At 45.0% G+C, this 21210-nt stretch overlaps 1 protein-coding gene across 1 annotated transcript in view; it reads left to right on the top strand.

Moving 5' to 3' along the window:
• The first annotated feature begins 10572 nt into the window (after positions 1–10572).
• Positions 10573–21210, top strand: part of LOC130406319 (cGMP-inhibited 3',5'-cyclic phosphodiesterase 3A-like) — a 40107-nt gene continuing 29469 nt past the window's right edge. The window contains exon 1 of the mRNA XM_056611821.1: positions 10573–11849. Within this exon, the coding sequence (XP_056467796.1) occupies positions 10875–11849 (975 nt within the window). The 5' untranslated portion in view covers positions 10573–10874. The remainder of the gene's footprint in view (positions 11850–21210) is intronic.

Below are 21210 nucleotides of genomic sequence, written 5' to 3'. Positions count from 1 at the left end.
CCACATGTACATATTTGACTGATTTCGGCTTGTGAAATGGAAAAGAAATGGCTTCTTATCTCATGTTGTTGACATACCAAGGTGTCAAGAAGAAACTGGTAGCTGCCTCCAATAAGAAGGACAACAGAGAGCTGCAGCCATGGCAGAAAGCAATCACCAACGATCTGTACTGGTCGTGCAGTTCCAGCCACGGTGATGTAGAGGTAACTGAGATTGTGTATCATTATTTTCATGACCTACATGATTGTTTGAGGGACTGCCCTAAAACAATTGGACGATTCATACACAAATGTATGTTTTCTGAAACTACTGAAGGTAAAACATAGTCTATTGTATTTTGTTTTTCAGGAGTGTGTGCGGCGGTGCTCCTCATTACTTCACCACATTTGTGGGATCCATAGATGGGAGGAGAATGGCCAAGAGTACACATGTTTTCATCCACCCCTCACGGAAGATGAACAAAGAAGAAAGAAGTGGCTCGAACAAGATTCTTCTGCTTTTCGTGTCTTGAAAGGGTTGGTTCTCGACACTAATCTCCAGCGTGATCTGAAGCAGATGGCGCTTTTCAGGCACACAGGTATGCCACAATAATTCAAATGTGTTTCTTAGAAGTATATTATCTACTGTAATAAAAATAATAAGGTACAGACTTTTCTCCATTGCAACTTGACAGTCAACATAGCCCTAACAGCATTTGTTGTACATCTAAACTTTAAAACGTCATCTATGATCACTTTAGAAATACTAACATCAAATTTCAATGGGACACTTTTTGCAGGATCGATTGAAGTATGCCATAATGTAACCCTGATGTATGCGCCAAAGAGACTGCATTTCACGTATGACTCAATGAGGGCCCGCACTGAGTTGGCCATCATCGACCACAACATGAATGTTGGCAGGCTACAGAAGACAACAAAAGATGGTACGGAAAGCTCTATATTCTCTATATTTAGAATGCAGTATATACATTCAACATTCAATTAAACTGGTATTTTTATCCAAACCGATTAAATCTGCTACCATCATCAAACATGTTCTGAATATCTTATTATAACATCTGATTCCATATGTTGGGGTCCACCTCACTGTGATCACAGAATTTATAGTTTACCCACCCTCTTATTTTACCACTACACACCTCACAAATTTTGGTTGTGAAATCATTGACTTATCTTCAATTTTGTCTGTTGATCAGGACGAGCCCAATACAAGTTCTCATACACCAAAGCAACCAAACAGTGGGTGGCCAAGCCAAGCTACGAAGCTACCTCACAGGCTTTTCGACAGGACCTAATGGAGGATGTTTTGAAGATGAGGGATACAGTAAATCTGGAGCCTTGGCCCCGTCCTCCTCGTAGACAAAGGAGATTGTTGTCCAATATAGCACCTATTCAACCGGACCGGACACAGCAGAGTTGGTGGCCCAAAGAATGTCACGCTTCAAGGCAATTCACAAATTTTAATGTTTATTTTATTTTTTATTATTTAACCTTTATTTTTCAGTTTCTAAATTTCAATCTTGATCTGTTGTATTTTCAATGTGGCTTTCATAATCACTTTTCTAAATGTTATGTTAGTAGTAGTTGTAGTTACAGTATGTATGGTTAGTGTACATGAAATTTTATGTTTTTTTATTTTTTATTATTTAACCTTATTTTTCAGTTTCTATATTTCAATCTTGATCCGGTGTATTTTCAATGTGGCTTTCATAATCACTTTTCTAAATTTTATGTTAGTAGTAGTTGTAGTTACAGTGTATATAGTTATTTTGTATTAAATGAGAACGACAAAACCTGTGTTGAATTATATTTTTTATTTTGTTTAAATATGAACAATATAAAGTATATAAACATTACTTGCAAAGGGTGAATAGTTTCACTATTCTATAAACATTATCACCTTGTGATACCATCGTTTTAATTTACATTCCTACATAATACTGGAAGCATCCTCTGCCTCCTGGAACCCATGGTAAATTCCACTTGGTGAAGGGTATTTCCTTCTAATGGCTGTTACCACACAGCTTGGCAGGATTCGTCGTTCACCGCGTCCTAGGCGCTCTCCTTTGAGCCCCCACTCCAAAACAACACGGTACGCCACAAGTCTGCAATGGCTGGGGGAGGGGGAAGCAAGGTGTTTTGGTTATTACACAGGTGGATGACCGAGTAACTTAGCTGACTAATATACAAACTAAAAATCGAATAATGTGACATATCAGAAGCAATCCCATCAATGTCAAACGTTTGCATACTCAGCGGATAGATGTCCACCAGGCCCCTCAGGTATTGGTCTCCGGCTCCAATAAATTTTTGGGAGATGGAAAAATGTTTCCAGAACAGCCAGGTTTGATAGAGAAGAGAACTCTTGTGTCCGGAGTTTCATTCCCCAAAAGGTCCCATTCCTGGCAACATCGACGCTCATCTTCTGTTGGCAGAACCTCACAACAGTGGCAGGTACACCACCACTTTCCCGAGGTGCTAGGTCAGTGGTTGCGTCGGCCGCACGCTGTCGCTCTCTGGCAGCCCTTTCGTCCCGCTCCCGCAGCTCTTCATCCGTGTATTCGGGTTCGAATAAATACGGACGCCTATCGAATTCAAATGGCTCACCTTCAAAGTCGTCGTTATTCCATCTGTTCTCTGCCATTTTGTCTCAGTAACTTCTCTCTTCACAAGCTGTTGTCCAAGCTGAGGCTACCGTTTGTGCCCTGCACAGCACACACCCCCATTTCTCGTTCAGTTGTACAGCCGTACACGTGACACATCGATCATCAATACTGAAGCTCTGTGTTCACGAATCTACTAATCAAGCCTTAAAGACAAGATGGCGTCCACGGGTGAACTACTGATGGTATTGTGTGTATAAAATGTAATTTTTAATAAACAATCTGTACACTTAAAAAGTTATCAATGCCTCGTTTTATATTTTAAGACCCATATTATACTACCAAAGAAGTGTCGGGCTACCTCTAGCCTTTTAAGTGGTTTAAAATAGCGTTTTCGTTTTTACCATGACAAGATGCCCCCATGGTTCCCAGTTTATAGCGTTTTGGTAGAATCGGCTAAAAACAGCCTATTTAAGAATGCGTTTACATGCGCTTTTGTGCTCCCAAACGAACATCCCATCTCGTTATCATCTTAAACATATCCCAGATCCATTTTACACCGGACTTATCCTTTAAACTAGCGGAGCAAGCTTGTGTTTTTGGGGCTTAAGAGGGTGGCCTGAATTATTTTGGTTAGATACTTTCAAAATCGAGCTTCCTCTGGCTGGTTCATCCAAATGGCAACCTTTAAAATCAAATAGAATAGTCTTAATCTAAATCTGTTTTTAGCTGCTTCAATATTTGTTTAATTCAAAAGGTGTCCAACGTAACTTAAATTGTATGGACAGCTTCTTGGAATGATGGACACACAGGTCCCTGGCAGTTTTAAAACAGAGCTTGCGGCACATTGTGAGTCGTGGTCAAATAATAAACCAATCACTGGGCCGTGCTGTATTGGGACAACAAACAAGACATTATGAATAGCAAACAGGTACGGCGCCGACTATTAGCATAATGTTCACAGGCACACAACGGTGAGCGCTGAATGGGATCCTTGTCTGTGGAATAACAAGAGGCTCTTAGGGGTCACAGGCACACACAATAATACATACATACACACACACACACATACACAGACAAAAGTCTGGTATACACACTCACACATACTCAGACAAAAGTCTGGTCAATAGATAGACTTAAACGGTCAAGCTGTTAATAGCACTGTTCTTCTTTGTTTCACTCGTAAGAGTCTCTTCTTTGTCCATTTGTGTGTCTGTCTGCCTATGTGTGTGTGTGTGTGTATTTGTGGGTGTGTGTTTCTCTCTCTCCTCTCTCTCTCTTTCTCTCTCTCTCTCTCTCTCTCTCTCCTCTCTCTCTCCTCTCTCTCTCTCTCTCTCTCTCTCCTCTCTCTCTCTCTCTCTCTCTCTCTCCTCTCTCTCTCTCTCTCTCTCTCTCTCTCTCTCCTCTCTCTCTCTCCTCCTCTCTCTCTCTCTCTCTCTCTCTCTCTGTCTCTCTCTGTCTCTCAGTCTCTCTTCAAATATACCTCAGCTCAGTTTTGCACACACAAAAAGAAAAAAAGAATAAGAGCCATTTCCATTTAGATTTGACTCAAGGGGTGCGTGGTGACCCCCTTTAGACAATAGTGTTGTTTAATTCATGATTTCATCATCATGGCAACTGCATTATGGTACATATATGGGTATGTTTCTTCACCCATGCTGCTCAGTCCCTTATTTGGCTGGCTTAAAGGGAATAATGAATGGTTTATGAGTCAATGTGTGTGTGCATGTGGTCGAGGATGCACGTGCATTGTGTGTGTTTATGCATATGTATTTGTGTGTGTGTGCCTTCGTCTCCTGTGTGAGGGTGGTGTTTTCCAGCTTGAAATGCGTGTGGAATGGCAGCAGTATACCCAGGCAGCCCCACGCTCTGTTTAATCAGACAGCGGAATTGGGGACAATTTGTGTGCAGTGCTCAGGCCTGGTAGTTAAAGCTTACTGCATGGCATATGAACACACGCTCAAACACCCATGCACACATAAGCACACCACATACAGTTTGTCTGCCATCGAGCCTTGCCTGGGAGACACAGTCAACACAGACACCAAGATTAATACACAGACTTATTCCCATTCCTTCTGGTTTATTTTTCTATTTGGTTCTGTTAATATTTAGGGTTGCTTTGAATTCAAATACATGACATTATTATATTTACTGAATAAGATATAAATCCATATTATTCTGCTACGCCAGAAGTCACTTCATCTTTAATGCTTTTATCATTCTAGAGCTTCAAAGTAGTCGAGTAGCCATAGGGATACTCATTCACCCTGATTCTAAAATATTCAAGATATTTTGAATTGGCGTCCGACGTCCGTGTTACATGTCAAGCACTCAGGCTATCAAAACAATCAACGTGTTATTTGTTCAGTTTAAATTGCATTTTTTCGATACGTCACTGAATGAAACACACACACACACAAACACACACACACACACAACCACACACCCACACATACACACACACACACACACACACACACAACACACACACACAAACTCTCACACACACACAGCTAAAAACACAAACACACACACACACACAAACGCCGCGCGAGCGCACACAACCCCACGACCGCACTCGCGAGCACACAACCAAACGCACACACACACACACACACACACACACACACACACACACACACACACACACACACACACACACACACACACACACACACACACATACCACAAACAAATGCATGACTCCCCACACCACACCACACACTCACTCAACAACATCAGCAACAACAACAAGCCCAATCAGTGTCCTGATTAGCAGCAGACTTTGTTTCCACAGATTCCTGGAGGTCCGGCTGCCACCACTTATCATGCTGCTACCTTAAGGACCTTGCGTCGCCCCGGAAAGAGGCTTGTCTAGCAGAAGCCCATGGAGTAGGTAGGAGCAGGGATCTGGCTGGGCTTCCTGCCCCATGCCGGGTGAGATCTACACCGAGATTAGTCAATTTTTTAAGCACACAATTTCTTCACCGTTTGATAGCAGGTGTGGAGGGCCTCGCTATTGATATTACTGAAGACGCCGGAACAAGTGGATCGCAGGAAAGCACTGCAGGGAAAGTGTTTCATTCATGTAATGTGTTTATTGGCGTTGGGGTATGCCGTGGGTTCTCGTGCTAAGCCTGGGATTGGATGGTGTTGCATGACGCTGGTGGTTATGAAAGGTATTTGTGGTTGATGGACCAGGTTGACTTTAGGAGCCTTCAAGGTGATGAGGTAAATCCCACCCCCATGTGTCCACAGTGCTGTCCTCACACAACCGATTTCCCCGGAGAGGTTCTGTTGACAAGGACGTCTTAAGGAAATCCGGGGGCAGCTGCTCAGCGCGTGACACAGAGGTGACTGAACAGGAAGGCCGCGTGATTTCTGTGCAACGATGAGCGTCAATGGCCCCCACGATAAGCCATATATCTGCTGTTTGCTTGACGGCAAAATTTTAGGAGAAATGAAAAAACATTGTTGCTTTTAGTTCAGGCTTCCCAGCTTAGGTTGGCAATGGAAAAAGGGAATGGAAATGCGATGGCCTTGTGTCATTAGTGATTCTGCATCCCCCTTCACCTCCCTACGCCCATATCTCAGCCAATTTCGCCCTTGCATGAAATCCCATCTGTTTTGCATCGCATCTGGAGCCTCTGCTCACAGAACCGCCATTACTTGTTGTTGCGAAACAGCCGAATATAAGTTATTGCAATTCAAACTTTTCAGCCACAAACACTTAACTTACTGAATCAGCGTTTTCATCCGTTGAGAAACTTTGAGAAATGTTCCAGGTCATCTTTTGTTTGTGAACAGCACCACTGTTTGAGATGTGTCCTTGGCAACCAGCAGTAAACTGTGCTTGTGTGTGTGTGTGTGTGTGTGTGTGTGTTTGTGCGTGCGTGAGTGCGTGTGTGTGCGTGTGTGTGTGTGTGTGTGTGTATGCTTTATATAAGCATTCTGTTACATAGTCTAAGTGTGTTTGTGTGTCATTTCAATTTAATACCGAGAATTAATTGTTTACTCTTCTCTCTTCACATTATTTAATAAAGCACAGATTACCTAGTTCATGTAAAAGTGATTATTTATGTATTTGCAGTACAGGTTGCTTGCTTAACAGCCAGTATAGGCTGCTGTTAAGTTTTACTGTTGGCAATTGTGGGAGATTCTGAAAGTATTCATGGTTGTTTATTCAAAATAATGTTGGGTGCCATTCCCAGACTCTGTAATTGCATTACGGCAGGATCATTTTCGGTGGGAAAAGTGAGAAAACAACTTTTTAATGTCTTGCCACTATAGCCACAATATTAAAATGGCTCTCCTCACTCTGTCTTCCAGCTGATTGGTTTAAGCATAATTTTTGTACCTAAGGGGGTTTATAAATAGATTAGAGGGAGGCAGTGAAGTTACTGAAATACAGAAAGGCAGAAGATCTGAGTTCTTTGTTCTGGGATGAGGGTGAACTAGAGGAGGTAGATAGACTGTAGACTGTCTAGTCGGGAAAGAGGAGGAGGATAGGACACTTTTGGCATATTTAAGTGGACCTTAAGAACCGTTTTGAAAGAGATTATTGTATTTATTGTAGGGAAAGAAGTCGTATGACAATCTAGTGAATGGACAAACGTCTCCCTGTTTTGGGCCCCATGTGGGATTCAAACAAACACCCTCTAAATACATGGTGAATGCCGCATCCTTGTTGAAAGAGTGTCCAGGCTGGCTGTCGCAGGGCACCGCACTGTTCACATAACATGGCCGATGTTTGGCAAAACATGGAGCGGCAGAGACAGGAAGTGAGAGAGGACGTCATCGCCCTGCAGAGCCTCTCGAGACACACTCCGCACTTCTCACCTCTGACACACACACACACACAAACACACATTTGCGCACACACACACACAAATGCAAACACACACACACACGAACACACACACACACACACACACACACACACACACACACACACACACACACACACACACACACACACACACACACACACACACACGCACACACACACCACCGATAATTGCAGCTACTCACATTTCAGATTAAAGATATACACAATACACAGAGGGACATTCATATATAAACAAACACACGCACACATATACACACACATAAAACCTGACGCACAAAGAGCTGAAGCAGCAGCCCATTCTCCTTCCAGGGGCAAAGACAGCCTGTTGTTCCTGGCTGACCGACTGCTGTCCTGACGTCTGGTTCTCCCCAGGTTTACCATTAGGCTCATTTGTGCTCTTATTACCCCTCAAATATTTCACGGATAAGGAAAAGAAGCATTTTATTAAAGATGGAATTGTACTTAACATGAGAGAAATGTCATGTTTAAAGTGGCGGCTGATACGAATGGGTCCTGTGTGAGTGTGTTTGTGTGTGTGTGTGTGTGTGTGTGTGTGTGTGTGTGTGTGTGTGTGTGTGTGTGTGTGTGTGTGTGTGTGTGTGTGTGTGTGTGTGTGTGTCTGTGTGTGTGTGTGTGTGTGTGTGTGTGTGTGTGTGTGTGTGTGTCTGTGTGTGTGTGTGTGTGTGTGTGTGTGTGTGTGTGTGTGTGTGTGTGTGTGCATGTGTGTGTGCGTGCGTGCGTGCGTGCGTGCGTGTGTGTGTGTGTGCGTGTGTGTGTGTGTGTTATGTGACTGTGACTTGTAATCAACTTTTGAGCAGCATTCCAATAAAAGAGCAATTAAGCAGATATTTAAATGGGAATAACAACAAAGGATAAAATAACAAGCCTCTCTATTCAGAGTAAAGCTCACTCATTAGGTCAAAAGGGTGAGAAATCTGAAGCGTTCTTCTTACCATCGTTTTGGCTCATGAGTTAACTGGTGTCCCTGCCAGGTTTCGACAATTGTCCTCTGATGTTGCAGGATCTTTTTATTTTTTTTTAGTCATATCCTGTGGATAAAGGTTTTAGAGTGGATAGACTTTGAGGCTGAAATTAACAACTCAGTTTAGGCTTGGATCAATGGTGTAATTGTAGCAATCTAATGACAGAACCATGATATCCAAGTGCTATTATTATGGCTGGGTAGGCCTACACGTATAACGGCATGATTACAAAAGGCCCCTTACCATAAAATTGCATGTTGATGATTAAATAAAATGTTTACATGTGGCGTACACAATGATGCATGCTGAGAAAAGCCATTTTCTGTGGAAAAATAATTCCAAGATCTAAACGCTGAAAGAATGGCAGTCCCAGATTGCACTTGGCTCACGCTCCAAAGACAGATGAGTGCGTTGCAACACTTCCTCCATGCAAGCCGAGCATGGTGCTCTGGAAAGCATCTCAAAGAGCAAAGGTCAACCTGTGTTATTATCGTGTGGTACCCCTGCCAAGAAAGAGATTGCCTTGTTTTTAAGGGGCTGATGCACATCACCAAGAGGTGAACAGCGGCTCGGAAACAAAGTGTGAAAAATTGCCTTATAAAGTCACAAAACTCACGCGCGATTCAAGTAGTCCAATGTAAACAGCTGACAGCTGTTTTTTAATGACGTCTAGATGAATTCCTCCATGCGTTGATTTTTAAAACATGTAAACGCTCATTGATTAAAATAAAGATGACAGGATTCACATCGTTTACGAAAACAATACAGAGAGCAAAATAACCTACGAGTAGACACACCTGAAATATGGTGGTTCACTTTATTGGGTTACCTCCATATCATTGGTGGAACATGACATCCAATGCACCCTAATGACATTTAGCAAATGCTTTAATCCATCTAGCTGTTTTCAATAGTTTCAGACAGTTTAAAACAGTATTGGACCGAAGATCGACCAAATAACAGCCGCCTGCATGGGCTCTAAAGATGAAAATCTTCATGGGATCAAACTGCCTGTGATAGTAATCCTCTCAGGGGGAAAGTAGGCCAGACAGGTGCGGGCTGTCCAGCCGCCAGGGCCACAGCCTCCCAGACGCTCACCCACATCAGGCCAGGACCACAGTGCACACATGATTTAGCTCCGCTGAGTGTGATGCTTCGTGTGTGTGTGTGTGTGTGTGTGTGTGTGTGTGTGTGTGTGTGTGTGTGTGTGTGTGTGTGTGTGTGTGTGTGTGTGTGTGTGTGTGTGTGTGTAAAATAATAAACTGTGTAGTGTAACTACTACAAATTGCACTCTTGGAGAATCCCATACAGAAATTAAATCTTTATGCACGGCTAAATGCATGGGTTAGTAAAGCTGTAAAATATGAGGTCCTGCTGATTTACAAGGCGAGTGTATTCATAAATATGAATCATGCTAATGAACACCTTCATAATTATAGCCGTCGCTGTATCTCCACATCCATACTATCGCCGGTATAATTGAGCGTTGTTTGTTATGATTGGTCGGATAACTTCCTCAGGAGCTGCGGGGCGGATCCAACCCCCACAGTTCATGAAATCTCCTTCACATGGCTCCAATCCACTCTGCATTAAGTAGGAAGGAGAACGTTTGTGTGTGTATGTAATGTGTGTGTGTGTGTGTCTTTGTGTGTGTGTGTGTGTGTGTGTGTGTGTGTGTGTGTGTGTGTCTGTGTGTGTGTGTGTGTGTGTGTGTGTGTGTGTGTGTGTGTGTGTGTGTGTGTGTGTGTGTGTGTGTGCGTCCCCCAGCCACAAAAACAACAAACCCGTTTTGGGGCTGAAAAGTGACGGTGGAGTTACCGGAGCGACACAAAAAGGGATAGTGTCTAATGGGAGGGAGGGTGGAAAGAAAAGAGAGAGAGAGAAAGAGAGGTGGGGGGAGATAGTGGAGAGAACGAGAGAGAGAGAGAGAGAGAGAGAGAGAGAGAGAGAGAGAGAGAGAGAGAGAGAGAGAGAGAGAGAGAGAGAGAGAGAGAGAGAGAGAGAGGGAGAGAGGGAGAGAGGGAGAGAGGGAGAGAGGGAGGGAAGGAGGGAAGGAGGGAAGGAGGGAAGGAGAGAGAGAGAGTGTATACCCGGCCTATGAAACCAGAAGTTTGAAGCCAGGTTGTGTTTTGGTGCACACAGGTTGATCAACAGGAGTTACTGAACATTAGGGAAATTAGACATTTTCAAACTTCCAAATGTATTTATTCCTTGATGAGGGGGTCATTTGTGTTATTCCCTGAGCGTCTAGTTTGAGATTGCGTTTTTGGAAATCTGATTGAGCGTACCAAAGGTAACATACTCCCAAGAACACTGTCTTATTAGCCCTATTAAGCTAAATTTCATAATGCCCTGAGAGACCCTCACACAGTCTGCACCTATTTGTCTGACATCCCCAGGACGGTCAAACCCATCCGCCTTGGCTGATAGGGAGATGGCCTTGGATTCAGACAGCGACAACAGAGGTTCGTCACGAAGCGCGCATGAAAAACATCCTCGGGCGGCGTTGGAGCGCGGCGGCTATGTAAGAGCACGTGTGAAGCCCCTGCCACGGGACGCCGACGACCATCAGTCGTGGACGAGTAGCGGAGCAGCCGTGACATGGAGGAGTTTCCGAGGAGCGTCGTCTGCCGTCTGCGTGGCTTCAGTCTCGCTTATTCTCGCTCTGCTGCTCAGATTGGTCGGTTGGGACGCAGGCCTGGTAGGCGCACTACATTACAGCCACGAAAATAGCAGCGAATCCCGTCCTGCTCGTCGTCGTCTTCATTGTGCAGCAGCAGCGGTAGCGAGCGGCGCTGCTGAGCTCCTCCTAGCCGCGTGGTACCTGCTTTCTCCCGTGTTTACCCTCGCATGTGCCTTCTTCTGGATCGGGCTTTATCTGCGTCGCCGCGGGGTAGGGGTCCGGACGGCGGTGTGGTCGCTGGCGGTGTGTTGCCTGAGCGAAGCGGCGGCACAGAGCCTCCCGTCCCGCGGCCGCGGTGCAGAGGAGCAGCTCGTGTCTCTCCCGGTCACCCTGGTGGTCCTCGGCTGCCTGGCCGGTGGGACTCTGCAGGTCGTCACGGGGCTGGCCCAGGGAGTGTCCTCGCTTGTCTTCATCAGCGGCATCCGGGTGGTCTCACTCGTGTCTCTGAGAGGAGTCGGGGCCTGCTGGAGACCCTACCTGGCCTACCTGCTGGGGCTGCTCGGGGTTTTGCTTGCGAGGTATGCTGACCGGCTCCTGCCGGCCTCAGGGACCAGCGGGACGGGGTGCTGTGGCTCTGTGACCGGGGCGAAGGAGGAGGACATCCCGGTCTTCAAGCGGAGACGGAGGTCCAGCTCCATAGCGGCCTCGGAGATGATGGCTCAAGCGCAGAGCAACAGCAAGTCCCACCGCAGGACCTCGCTGCCCTGCATTCCGCGGGACCACCAGGTCAGAGCTCGGACACTTGTCCCATTCAAAGTCAGTTATTACCATCACAACACGTCGTTTGCATGATTTTTAGTGATGGACATACGATTTGGGACAGCTTTGCCCAAACATGCTTACGAATAAATAATAAAAATCAGACAATAATATTAATAAGCATACAAATACAAACAATATTGATGCTAATAATAATTTACCGATCATATAATAATAATAATATATTAGTAACAATAATAATAATGATGATACCAATAATTGTAATGGCTAAAATGTTGGATAATAGCATCATAATAACATTATATCATCAATATATGGTAGATTGGATATCCTGGTTTATGATTGGCTTATGACGGAGTTGTGCAGGGCCGGAGCAGCTTCCTCTACCTCCTAACTGACTTCATGCTCTGAGTCACCGCGCGGGACCGTGTTTGTGTTGCTGATAAGCAAATGGACGACGATGCACTTAGCAGGCTAATGCCGCGGTCGAGTGGTCAGGGGAGTGGTGTAAGATTGCAATTAAAGCCTCACTGTTGTGTGTGTGTGTGTGTGTGTGTGTGTGTGTGTGTGTGTGTGTGTGTGTGTGTGTGTGTGTGTGTGTGTGTGTGTGTGTGTGTGTGTGTTTGTGTGCTTCCATGTGTTTGTGTGTGTGTGTGTGTGTGTGTGTGTGTGTGTGTGTGTGTGTGCGCGCACTGTCATCTGTGCGCACGTGGAGGCTACATTCTAATATAGGCTAGATCCCAATACGAAAATATGAAAAATAAATCACTAGGTGAAGGCATATGTTGTTCCTGGGTGCAGGTAGTATCAACAATGGATGTCAAGATTAAGCTGTATCTGATGAACAGATGTGTGTGTGTACATCTTTGGTACATTGGACATGGTATATGGAAGACTTATGCATACCTCCTTTGCATTTGCAATCACTATCATCGCAGGCGGTGTTGTTTGAGTTCATGTTTGTGCGGTATAAAAAACACACAAAGTTGCTAGCCCGCAGCCACACACCAAACCACCCACACGCAGACACACAGACACCCATAGACACACACAGACACACACACACACACACACACACACACACAGCATAAGTTCTGATATACTTTGTATTATTTGAAGTGATCCTACGTGTTCTCTCCTCGTGTCGTGTTTGGTTCTCTGAGCCACTGCCTCTGGAGGGGCACAGGCTCCTGGTGACAGCTTACTGTGAGGCACAGCATGGTACAATACCTCTCATCTTCAAACATGGACATTTAACTAGAGGAATTTGTTTGAGTCAAGCAAGATGCCTCATACCTCAGATCATCATGTCTGCTCTGATGGCTTTTGTAATGAATGATTTTTTCCATCTGGGAAGCCGGTTTTATAATTAGTGATCGACCGATATGGATTTTTTAGGGCCGATACCGATACCGATCTTTTTTCATGAGCCATAGCCGATAACCGATACGCCGATACTGATTTTCTTACTGATTTTCCGATATTTGGAGTCGATACTACCCTGGATATTCAAAGTTCTTGCGAGAGCACAATTTGACTTTGCTTAGCGGAACGAGCAATAAACGTGTATATTCTGGGCCTCCCCTGGCCCAGAACATTAATGAATCACATCGATGAATCAATATAGGCGGGCCAAAAGCTGTTTTGCCGACCGGATACGGCAAGAGTCTTATTTATTGGTTAGCTGCACTGGTCTGGATATGTCACCCCTTGTATTCTTCTGATTGGTCGTAGTGTTATCCAATGTGTGTTATCCACTGATATTTTCAAATGCATGCTTTGTGCCGCCACTCGAGTTGGGCCATTTTCATTACTCGTTGCCAGACCCTACAGCGTTCTAGATGTGGGTCTGGATTTCCAGGCTAAGCCTCCCTCAATTTGCATCATAAAAATGACACAATGATGATAACAAATGTTACAATGTCTCAATTTTAAAGAAATATGAACATTTATTGAACTGTCTGTAAAACATGCCAAAGGGGGAAAAAAACAAACAGCCGACACCGGAAAAAGAATCGGCCGATACCAATACACTTAAAAAACACAAATATCGGCCGATTATACGGCCGGTTGATACATCGGTCGAACACTGTTTATAATGGTAGATTATGAGCTAAGCATCCAACAACGATTGAGACTGCTAAATACGTTCCGGTGTTAACTCAAGGATTAGCCTACGTTGACAGTCAAGGGGAATTGTGAAATGTTGTGGCAGTTTAAACCATCTTACTTTCAGACACAATATACAAAGTGGACAGGATGGTCCTGATCGACCACACAGCCAGTGAGGCTCTTCTCATGAGCTAGCCCGTCTATGGCCCAGATGGAGAACAACTCCCTCCGTCAGTTTTACTAGCCCCTCAGTTTTACTAGACCCTCCATCATTTGTACTAGACCCTCCATCAGTTGTAGTAGACCCTCCCTCCATCAGTTGTAGTGGACCCTCCCTCCATCAGTTGTAGTGGACCCTCCCTCCATCAGTTGTAGTGGACCCTCCCTCCATCAGTTGTAGTAGAACCTCCCTCCATCAGTTGTAGTAGACCCTCCATCAGTTGTAGTGGACCCTCCCTCCATCAGTTGTAGTAGACCCTTCCTCCATCAGTTGTAGTAGACCCTCCCTCCATCAGTTGTAGTAGACCCTCCCTCCATCAGTTGTAGTGGACCCTCCCTCCATCAGTTGTAGTGGACCCTCCCTCCATCAGTTGTAGTAGACCCTTCCTCCATCAGTTGTAGTAGACCCTCCCTCCATCAGTTGTAGTAGACCCTCCCTCCATCAGTTGTAGTGGACCCTCCCTCCATCAGTTGTAGTGGACCCTCCCTCCATCAGTTGTAGTGGACCCTTCCTCCATCAGTTGTAGTGGACCCTTCCTCCATCAGTTGTAGTAGACCCTTCCTCCATCAGTTGCAGTAGACCCTTCCTCCATCAGTTGCAGTAGACCCTTCCTCCATCAGTTGTACCGGACCCTCCATCAGTGGCTTGTGCCGTCTTGACCGGGTGGGTCTGGAGTGGTTCATGCAGGCCCACGCTGGCCCGGGACCAGCTGCTGTGCTCTGAGGGACGCCTGATTGCACGCCGCTCATCGGTTTCCAGGGAACCTGGTGTCCTTTCTGTATTATTAGACGTCACCCGTTTCCATTCCAGCCACTGGTCTATCGGAGCAAGCTGACAGCACTGATGACAAATTAGACCCAACACACACAAACATACACACAGACACACACACACACACACACACAAATATACACACACACACACACACACACACACACACACACACACACACACACACACACACACACACACACACACACACACACACACACACACACACACACACACACACACACACACACACACACACACACACAGAGACACCCCCAGAGCACTTAGATGTGTGCCTAGGAACCTCAAAAGACCTCTGCATCCCCCCATCCCATGTGGACAGTGTGTCCTCCACCAGGCTAAGCTCGCTGGGCGGTTTGTACTTTCCTTAAGACGGGGAGAGTGATCAAAAGAGATAAGACATCAGTGTGTGTCTGCGTGTGTGTGTGTTTGTGTGAATAAGTAACTGAGTGTGTTTGTGGTGTGTGAGGTAATAACGTATGTTCTTCATTCTGTTATATTTTGTCCAATCCCTTTCTGCGGTGTGTGAGACTAGTCGAACAACGCTAACGCTTTATAAATTTGATAAACACATGCGCAATTATGGAAAACAAAATTTCCAAATATTTTTAATTGGGCTTATTTTATCTACATGTTTTAATGTAGGAGTCAATAATAATTGTCCACTGGCAATAGCATTCGGCCCGTTTCACTTTCAACATTGGTTGAGTGTCTTCCTCTATCACGATGTTGCTTTGCATTTGTATTTTCCGCTTGTGTTTTGCCAACCGTGAGTATATGAGGTTTGTTCCACACGTCTCGGCCACCATACCTTTCCCATTTCCTTTCACATTTGAAGACAAACTCAAAAACACACACGGCCCCACAAACACTGATATAAACGCGCCTACACACACACAAACCCCCACACACACACACACACACACAAACAAACACACACTGATAAACGCACATAAACACACACACACACACACACACACATTGATAAACAGAAATAAACACACACACACACACGATGATAAACACACACACACGCACGCACGCACGCGCGCACGCGCGCGCGCGTGTGTGTGTGTGTGTGTGTGTGTGTTTTGTGCATGTGTTTTGTGCATGTAGTAGTTGATGCCTCCAGAGTGCAGCTGTACCTGGAGGTGCAGGGCGACTCCCTGGCTGTGCAGTATTTATGAAAGCCTGCACTGCTTGCCAAGCCAGCATCAAGAGAGGCTCTCACGGACGTCTTGAAAGCTGGCTCCGCTTTCTGTTGGACATGACCCTTTTTAGGCCTTGTTATGATAAAGTAATGTTATGGATGAAAACAACCTGGATTGTTATATAATTGTAACATTTGAAATGACCATCTTAAAGGTTTTTTGTTTTGAAGTCAGATATATTGGGTTTTTGTTTCTGTGCTCTGCTCTGTTTTATTGTTTTCATATTAAAGCAGAGTTATCAGAAATATAAATCAGTAAACACAAAAACGGATAACTGATTTACATTAGTAAACAGTGACTTACTTCAAATAAGTACAGAACATTTAGCAAACAAGGCTAGTTGAGCTTTGTGAGTTATACACAAGGTGTAAGCTAGTCGTTGGTAGTCCACTGCCCCTGTTCACCAAGTACAACATCAGAATAGTTGATGTTGGCTGTTGAAATGGAGGACAGACCTTGAGAACGTGTTCGCCGGGTTACATAACCTATTCATCATCTCATCTGTGTCAAGGAGTGATAGAGCAGGAGGAGGAGGGAGAGGAGGTGGAGGGAGGGTGGGGGGGAGAGAGGAGGTCAGAGGAGGAGGTCGGAGGTGGGGGAGGTGGAGGGAGAGGGAGGAAGAGGAGGGATGGAGGAGGGAGTGGGCGAGGAGATGAGGAAGGAGGAGGGGGGGAGCGAGTCGTGAGGAGGAAGTAGGCGGAGGAGGGTGGAGGGAGGGAGGGAGGGAGGAGGAGGGGCCTTCTCAAGCTCATGTAAAGCAGGAGGAGGTGGGCTGGTCCCAGGGCTCTATGAGGGAGGCTTCATGCGCTCTCTTTGACGCACATCCATTTCTAGGGAATACACCAGCCTCTGGTTGCCTTAACGGTTGACATAGCGCGGCATCGTGTTTAATCTGGGTAATTTAGTAGTTAGCGTCATCAGTGTTATACTTGAGCATTTCTTCTGGGAAAAAAGCATACATATGTTTAGTCATATTTACCATACCTTTAATATAGTTTACTATTGAAATTGAATCAAAACGTTGTTTTCGAAAGGGTTTGATGTGTGAAGGCCGGCACTTATTTTTCAACTGTGATATTTGAAGAATTAAGATGCCCTACATACGAAGAAGAAGCGGTGTTTGTGCCACTTTAAAAACTGTCTTTATTATTGCTCTTTTCAAAAGCTCTAGTAAAAGTCTTCATGTCTTTCCTTTTCCGTCTTAACCACAAAGAAAAGTCCCTGCATGATATCATCAGACCAATTTGTGATGAAGTGAGTTCCCTTATCTGGCCAGTGCATGTCTGAATGTAGTTCATTTGTATCATAATACATTCTTGTGTTGCAGTAGGGACAAGTATGCAACAGCCAATGAGATAAGGGTTACTGCAAATTGTTATGTTGGGTCCGAGATTGTTTCTCTATTTCAGGCCCGTAATCCTGCCTCCCACTATTTGACTAAGAATACATAAACATTCTGCTGCACAACTTGTGCAGCATTAAAGATTTTTATGTGCTTAAAATAAATATGTTGGCCTAAATAGAAAACACACACAAGTCCTTTTTGACTACATTTCTTTCATTTCACGACAGACAGCGGTCTACTGCTGGATGAATAAATTCACTTGTATGCCTCAAAATACCACAGCTGCCTTATTGGTTTGACCTTCAGGAAACAGCTGAACATAGACTGGAACAAATGATTACTTATCGGTGGTGCAATCTTCATAGGAGTCAAAACAGATTGCATGCTTTTGTAAATATTAATAGAAATAAGAATAACAAAGATGAATGGATAAATCCACAGAGGAAGAGAGCGAATGAAATAACGAATTAATAAATATAAGTAAAGAGAAAATATGTTATAGGACAGGAACAGGACATCTTAAATAATATTGCATCATGTAAAAAGACTCATTAATATGCCTGCTGATTTCCCTTGGTGAAGCCAATAGCACTGGAGATGGCAGAAACCCAGGTGAATGGAGTAAACACACTGAGCTGCTATGTTTTACAGGACAGTGGAGCAGATTAATGTGGGACTGGGGACATTAGTATGGGATTACAGTGAGGAGTGAGACATGAATGAAATGAGAGAGGTATGTCAGGGCGCTGGCAGACAGCAGGGACTCCCAGTGTCAAACTGGCAGCTTCCCTTTAATGGAATGCTTCATTCAGGAGGAAGGTATCCCGGTGTGTGTGTGAGAGAGAGAGAGAGAGAGAGAGAGAGAGAGAGAGAGAGAGAGAGAGAGAGAGAGAGAGAGAGAGAGAGAGAGAGAGAGAGAGAGAGAGAGAGAGAGAGAGAGAGAGAGAGAGAGAGAGAGAGAGAGAGAGAGAGAGAGAGAGAGAGAGAGAGACCAACGGAGGCGATACTGATGCATTTGTGTGTAACTGTGCGTTGGTGTGTGTGTGTGTTTGTGTGTGGTTGTCCACATCTGTGTCTGTGTGATTTAAACGGAGAAGACAGTGTGAGTACACAATTGTGAAGAGGGCCAAAACTGGAGCGGCACTGAGATCGCGTGTGTGTGTGTGTGTGGGGGGGGGGGGGTTGTGTGTTGGGTTGTGGGTGTGGGGTTGTGTGTTCAGATGTGTGGTGGAGTGTGTGTGTGGGGTTGTGTGTTGGAATGTGTGTGTTTGTGTGTACTCGTGTGATTGTGTATGTTGAGGGTTGTGTGTTAGTGTTTGTGTGTGTGTGTGTGTGTGTGTACGGGGGGTGGGTGTGTCTGTGTGTGTATGTTGTTTCCATCTAAACACAAGTGTTGATGGTCAGAGTAACTGGCTGGTCCCGACTGGCCAACTTCACAGCTGTACTTGTAAACACACCACTGAGTTCTTACCAAACGCATGCCAGCAGTGCACGCACATACTGTACACACACACAAACGCACCCACACATGTATATTTGAGTACGCGGCACACACTTCACACGTACAAACACACACACACACACACATACACAGAACCATTTGAGTACACTGCACACACTTCACACGTACAAACACACAGACACACACACACACACACACATTTGAGTAAACAGCACACACTTCACACGTACAAACACACAAAAACACACAGACGCACACACACACAGTCACACTCAAACACGTTAATGCAAAGAAATAGTTGAGCCATGTTGACCTTTGAGAATGATGTGTGTGGAAAGTTGTTTCTTTGGCATCACATATATGAGTAGAGAGAGAGAGAGAGAGAGAGAGAGAGAGAGAGAGAGAGAGAGAGAGAGAGAGAGAGAGAGAGAGAGAGAGAGAGAGAGAGAGAGAGAGAGAGAGAGAGAGAGAGAGAGAGAGAGAGAGAGAGAGAGAGAGAGAGAGAGAGAGAGAGAGAGAGAGAGAGAGAGAGAGAGAGAGAGAGAGAGAGCCCTCTGGTCGATGGCTGAAAGGCAGAGCCAAATTATTGTAACCTGGACTACTGTACACACACACACACACACACACACACACACACACACACACACACACACACACACACACACACACACACACACACACACACACACACACACACACACACACACACTCTCTCTCTCTCTTCCCCATACACTAACACAGTGGCTTCCCTGCTGGCTGTCCAGATGAGGTTTTGTGGCCTTGGACAAGGACTGCCTTGTTGCTTCCCTCAATGCTCTGTTTTAGTTCCAAAATATGCTGCGGCAGATGGGGACGGAAGGCAGAGTTTTGGCCTGGGCAGCTCTAGCCCAGCCCGGTTCTGTCTGTCTGTATTGCCCGTAATGACCCTCAGAGACGAGGGTAAACACGTTGCATGCATGGTCTTCAGATTGTGTGAATGTGTTGCCACTGTAGTAAGATGTCATCTGCGGCTCTCCTCAAACGCTCTGATGATGAGACGTGATTGCTTTAAACCTTAATAATTTCAAGAAAATCATGACAGAGCTTGTAAACACACACACACTCAATTATGTATAATGACTTATTATGGGTTCGGAGGTTTTGATGTTAGTTTCCCATCGCACTTTAAGACAGGAAATGGTAACAGAAAAAGCATGCGTGTGTATTCCCCTGCCGTCCTCCCTGGCGGGCGATGCACTGATTAAAGGATGCTGTTTCTATCATACCACATCACACCTCGGATGCACCAGCGCACCCCCGGGCCCCCGCAGGTCTTAAAATGCAAACCACAGATGTTCCAGGACTTGTACAGTTTTTCCAGTTATCATCAGGGCTTCCTATACACTGGCTAGCTAGCCTGCTGCTACGCTACTCTATATTCAAGGTTGTGTGTTACTTGATTGAAGATGTGAGCTCATGGATATGTGCAACTACATCTACACACACGCACACGCGTGTGTGTAGATGTAGTTGTGTGTGTGTGTGTGTGTGTGTGTGTGTGTGTGTGTGTGTGTGTGTGTGTGTGTGTGTGTGTGTGTGTGTGTGTGTGTGTGTGTGTGTGTGTGTGATCGAGGTTTGGACTCAGTCAGCTGTTTGTCTTGGACACCTCCCCCCAACATGCCTGCAGATTAGTCAATCAGATAACAGGAGGGCATAATTGCACCACATGGATGTTAGATTGTATATTAGACACACACACACACACACACACACACACACACACACACACACACACACACACACACACACACACACACACACACACACACACACACACACACACACAGATACATACATACATACATACATGCATACGTACATACGTACATACGTACGTACGTACATACATACATACATACATACATACATACATACATACATACATACATACATACATACATACATACATACATACATACATACATACATACATACATACATACATACCTACCTACATACATACCTACCTACCTACCTACATACATACATACATACATACATACATACATACATACATGCATACATTCAAACACACCGGACACACACACACACACACACACACACATACACACAGTAAATGGATTTACACTCACATAGTGTTGTACAAACCGATGACGTACTTCCATGGGCCAGTGGTTTCTCTGTTGTGACTCTGGCCTGGTGGTGTCAGCCAGGCACTGATCAGC

Source organism: Gadus chalcogrammus, chromosome 16, assembly GCF_026213295.1.
Source record: "Gadus chalcogrammus isolate NIFS_2021 chromosome 16, NIFS_Gcha_1.0, whole genome shotgun sequence".
Taxonomy (NCBI): domain Eukaryota; kingdom Metazoa; phylum Chordata; class Actinopteri; order Gadiformes; family Gadidae; genus Gadus; species Gadus chalcogrammus.
The sequence above is the reverse complement of the archived record's forward strand: the minus strand, read 5'-3'. Positions and strand labels throughout refer to the sequence as shown.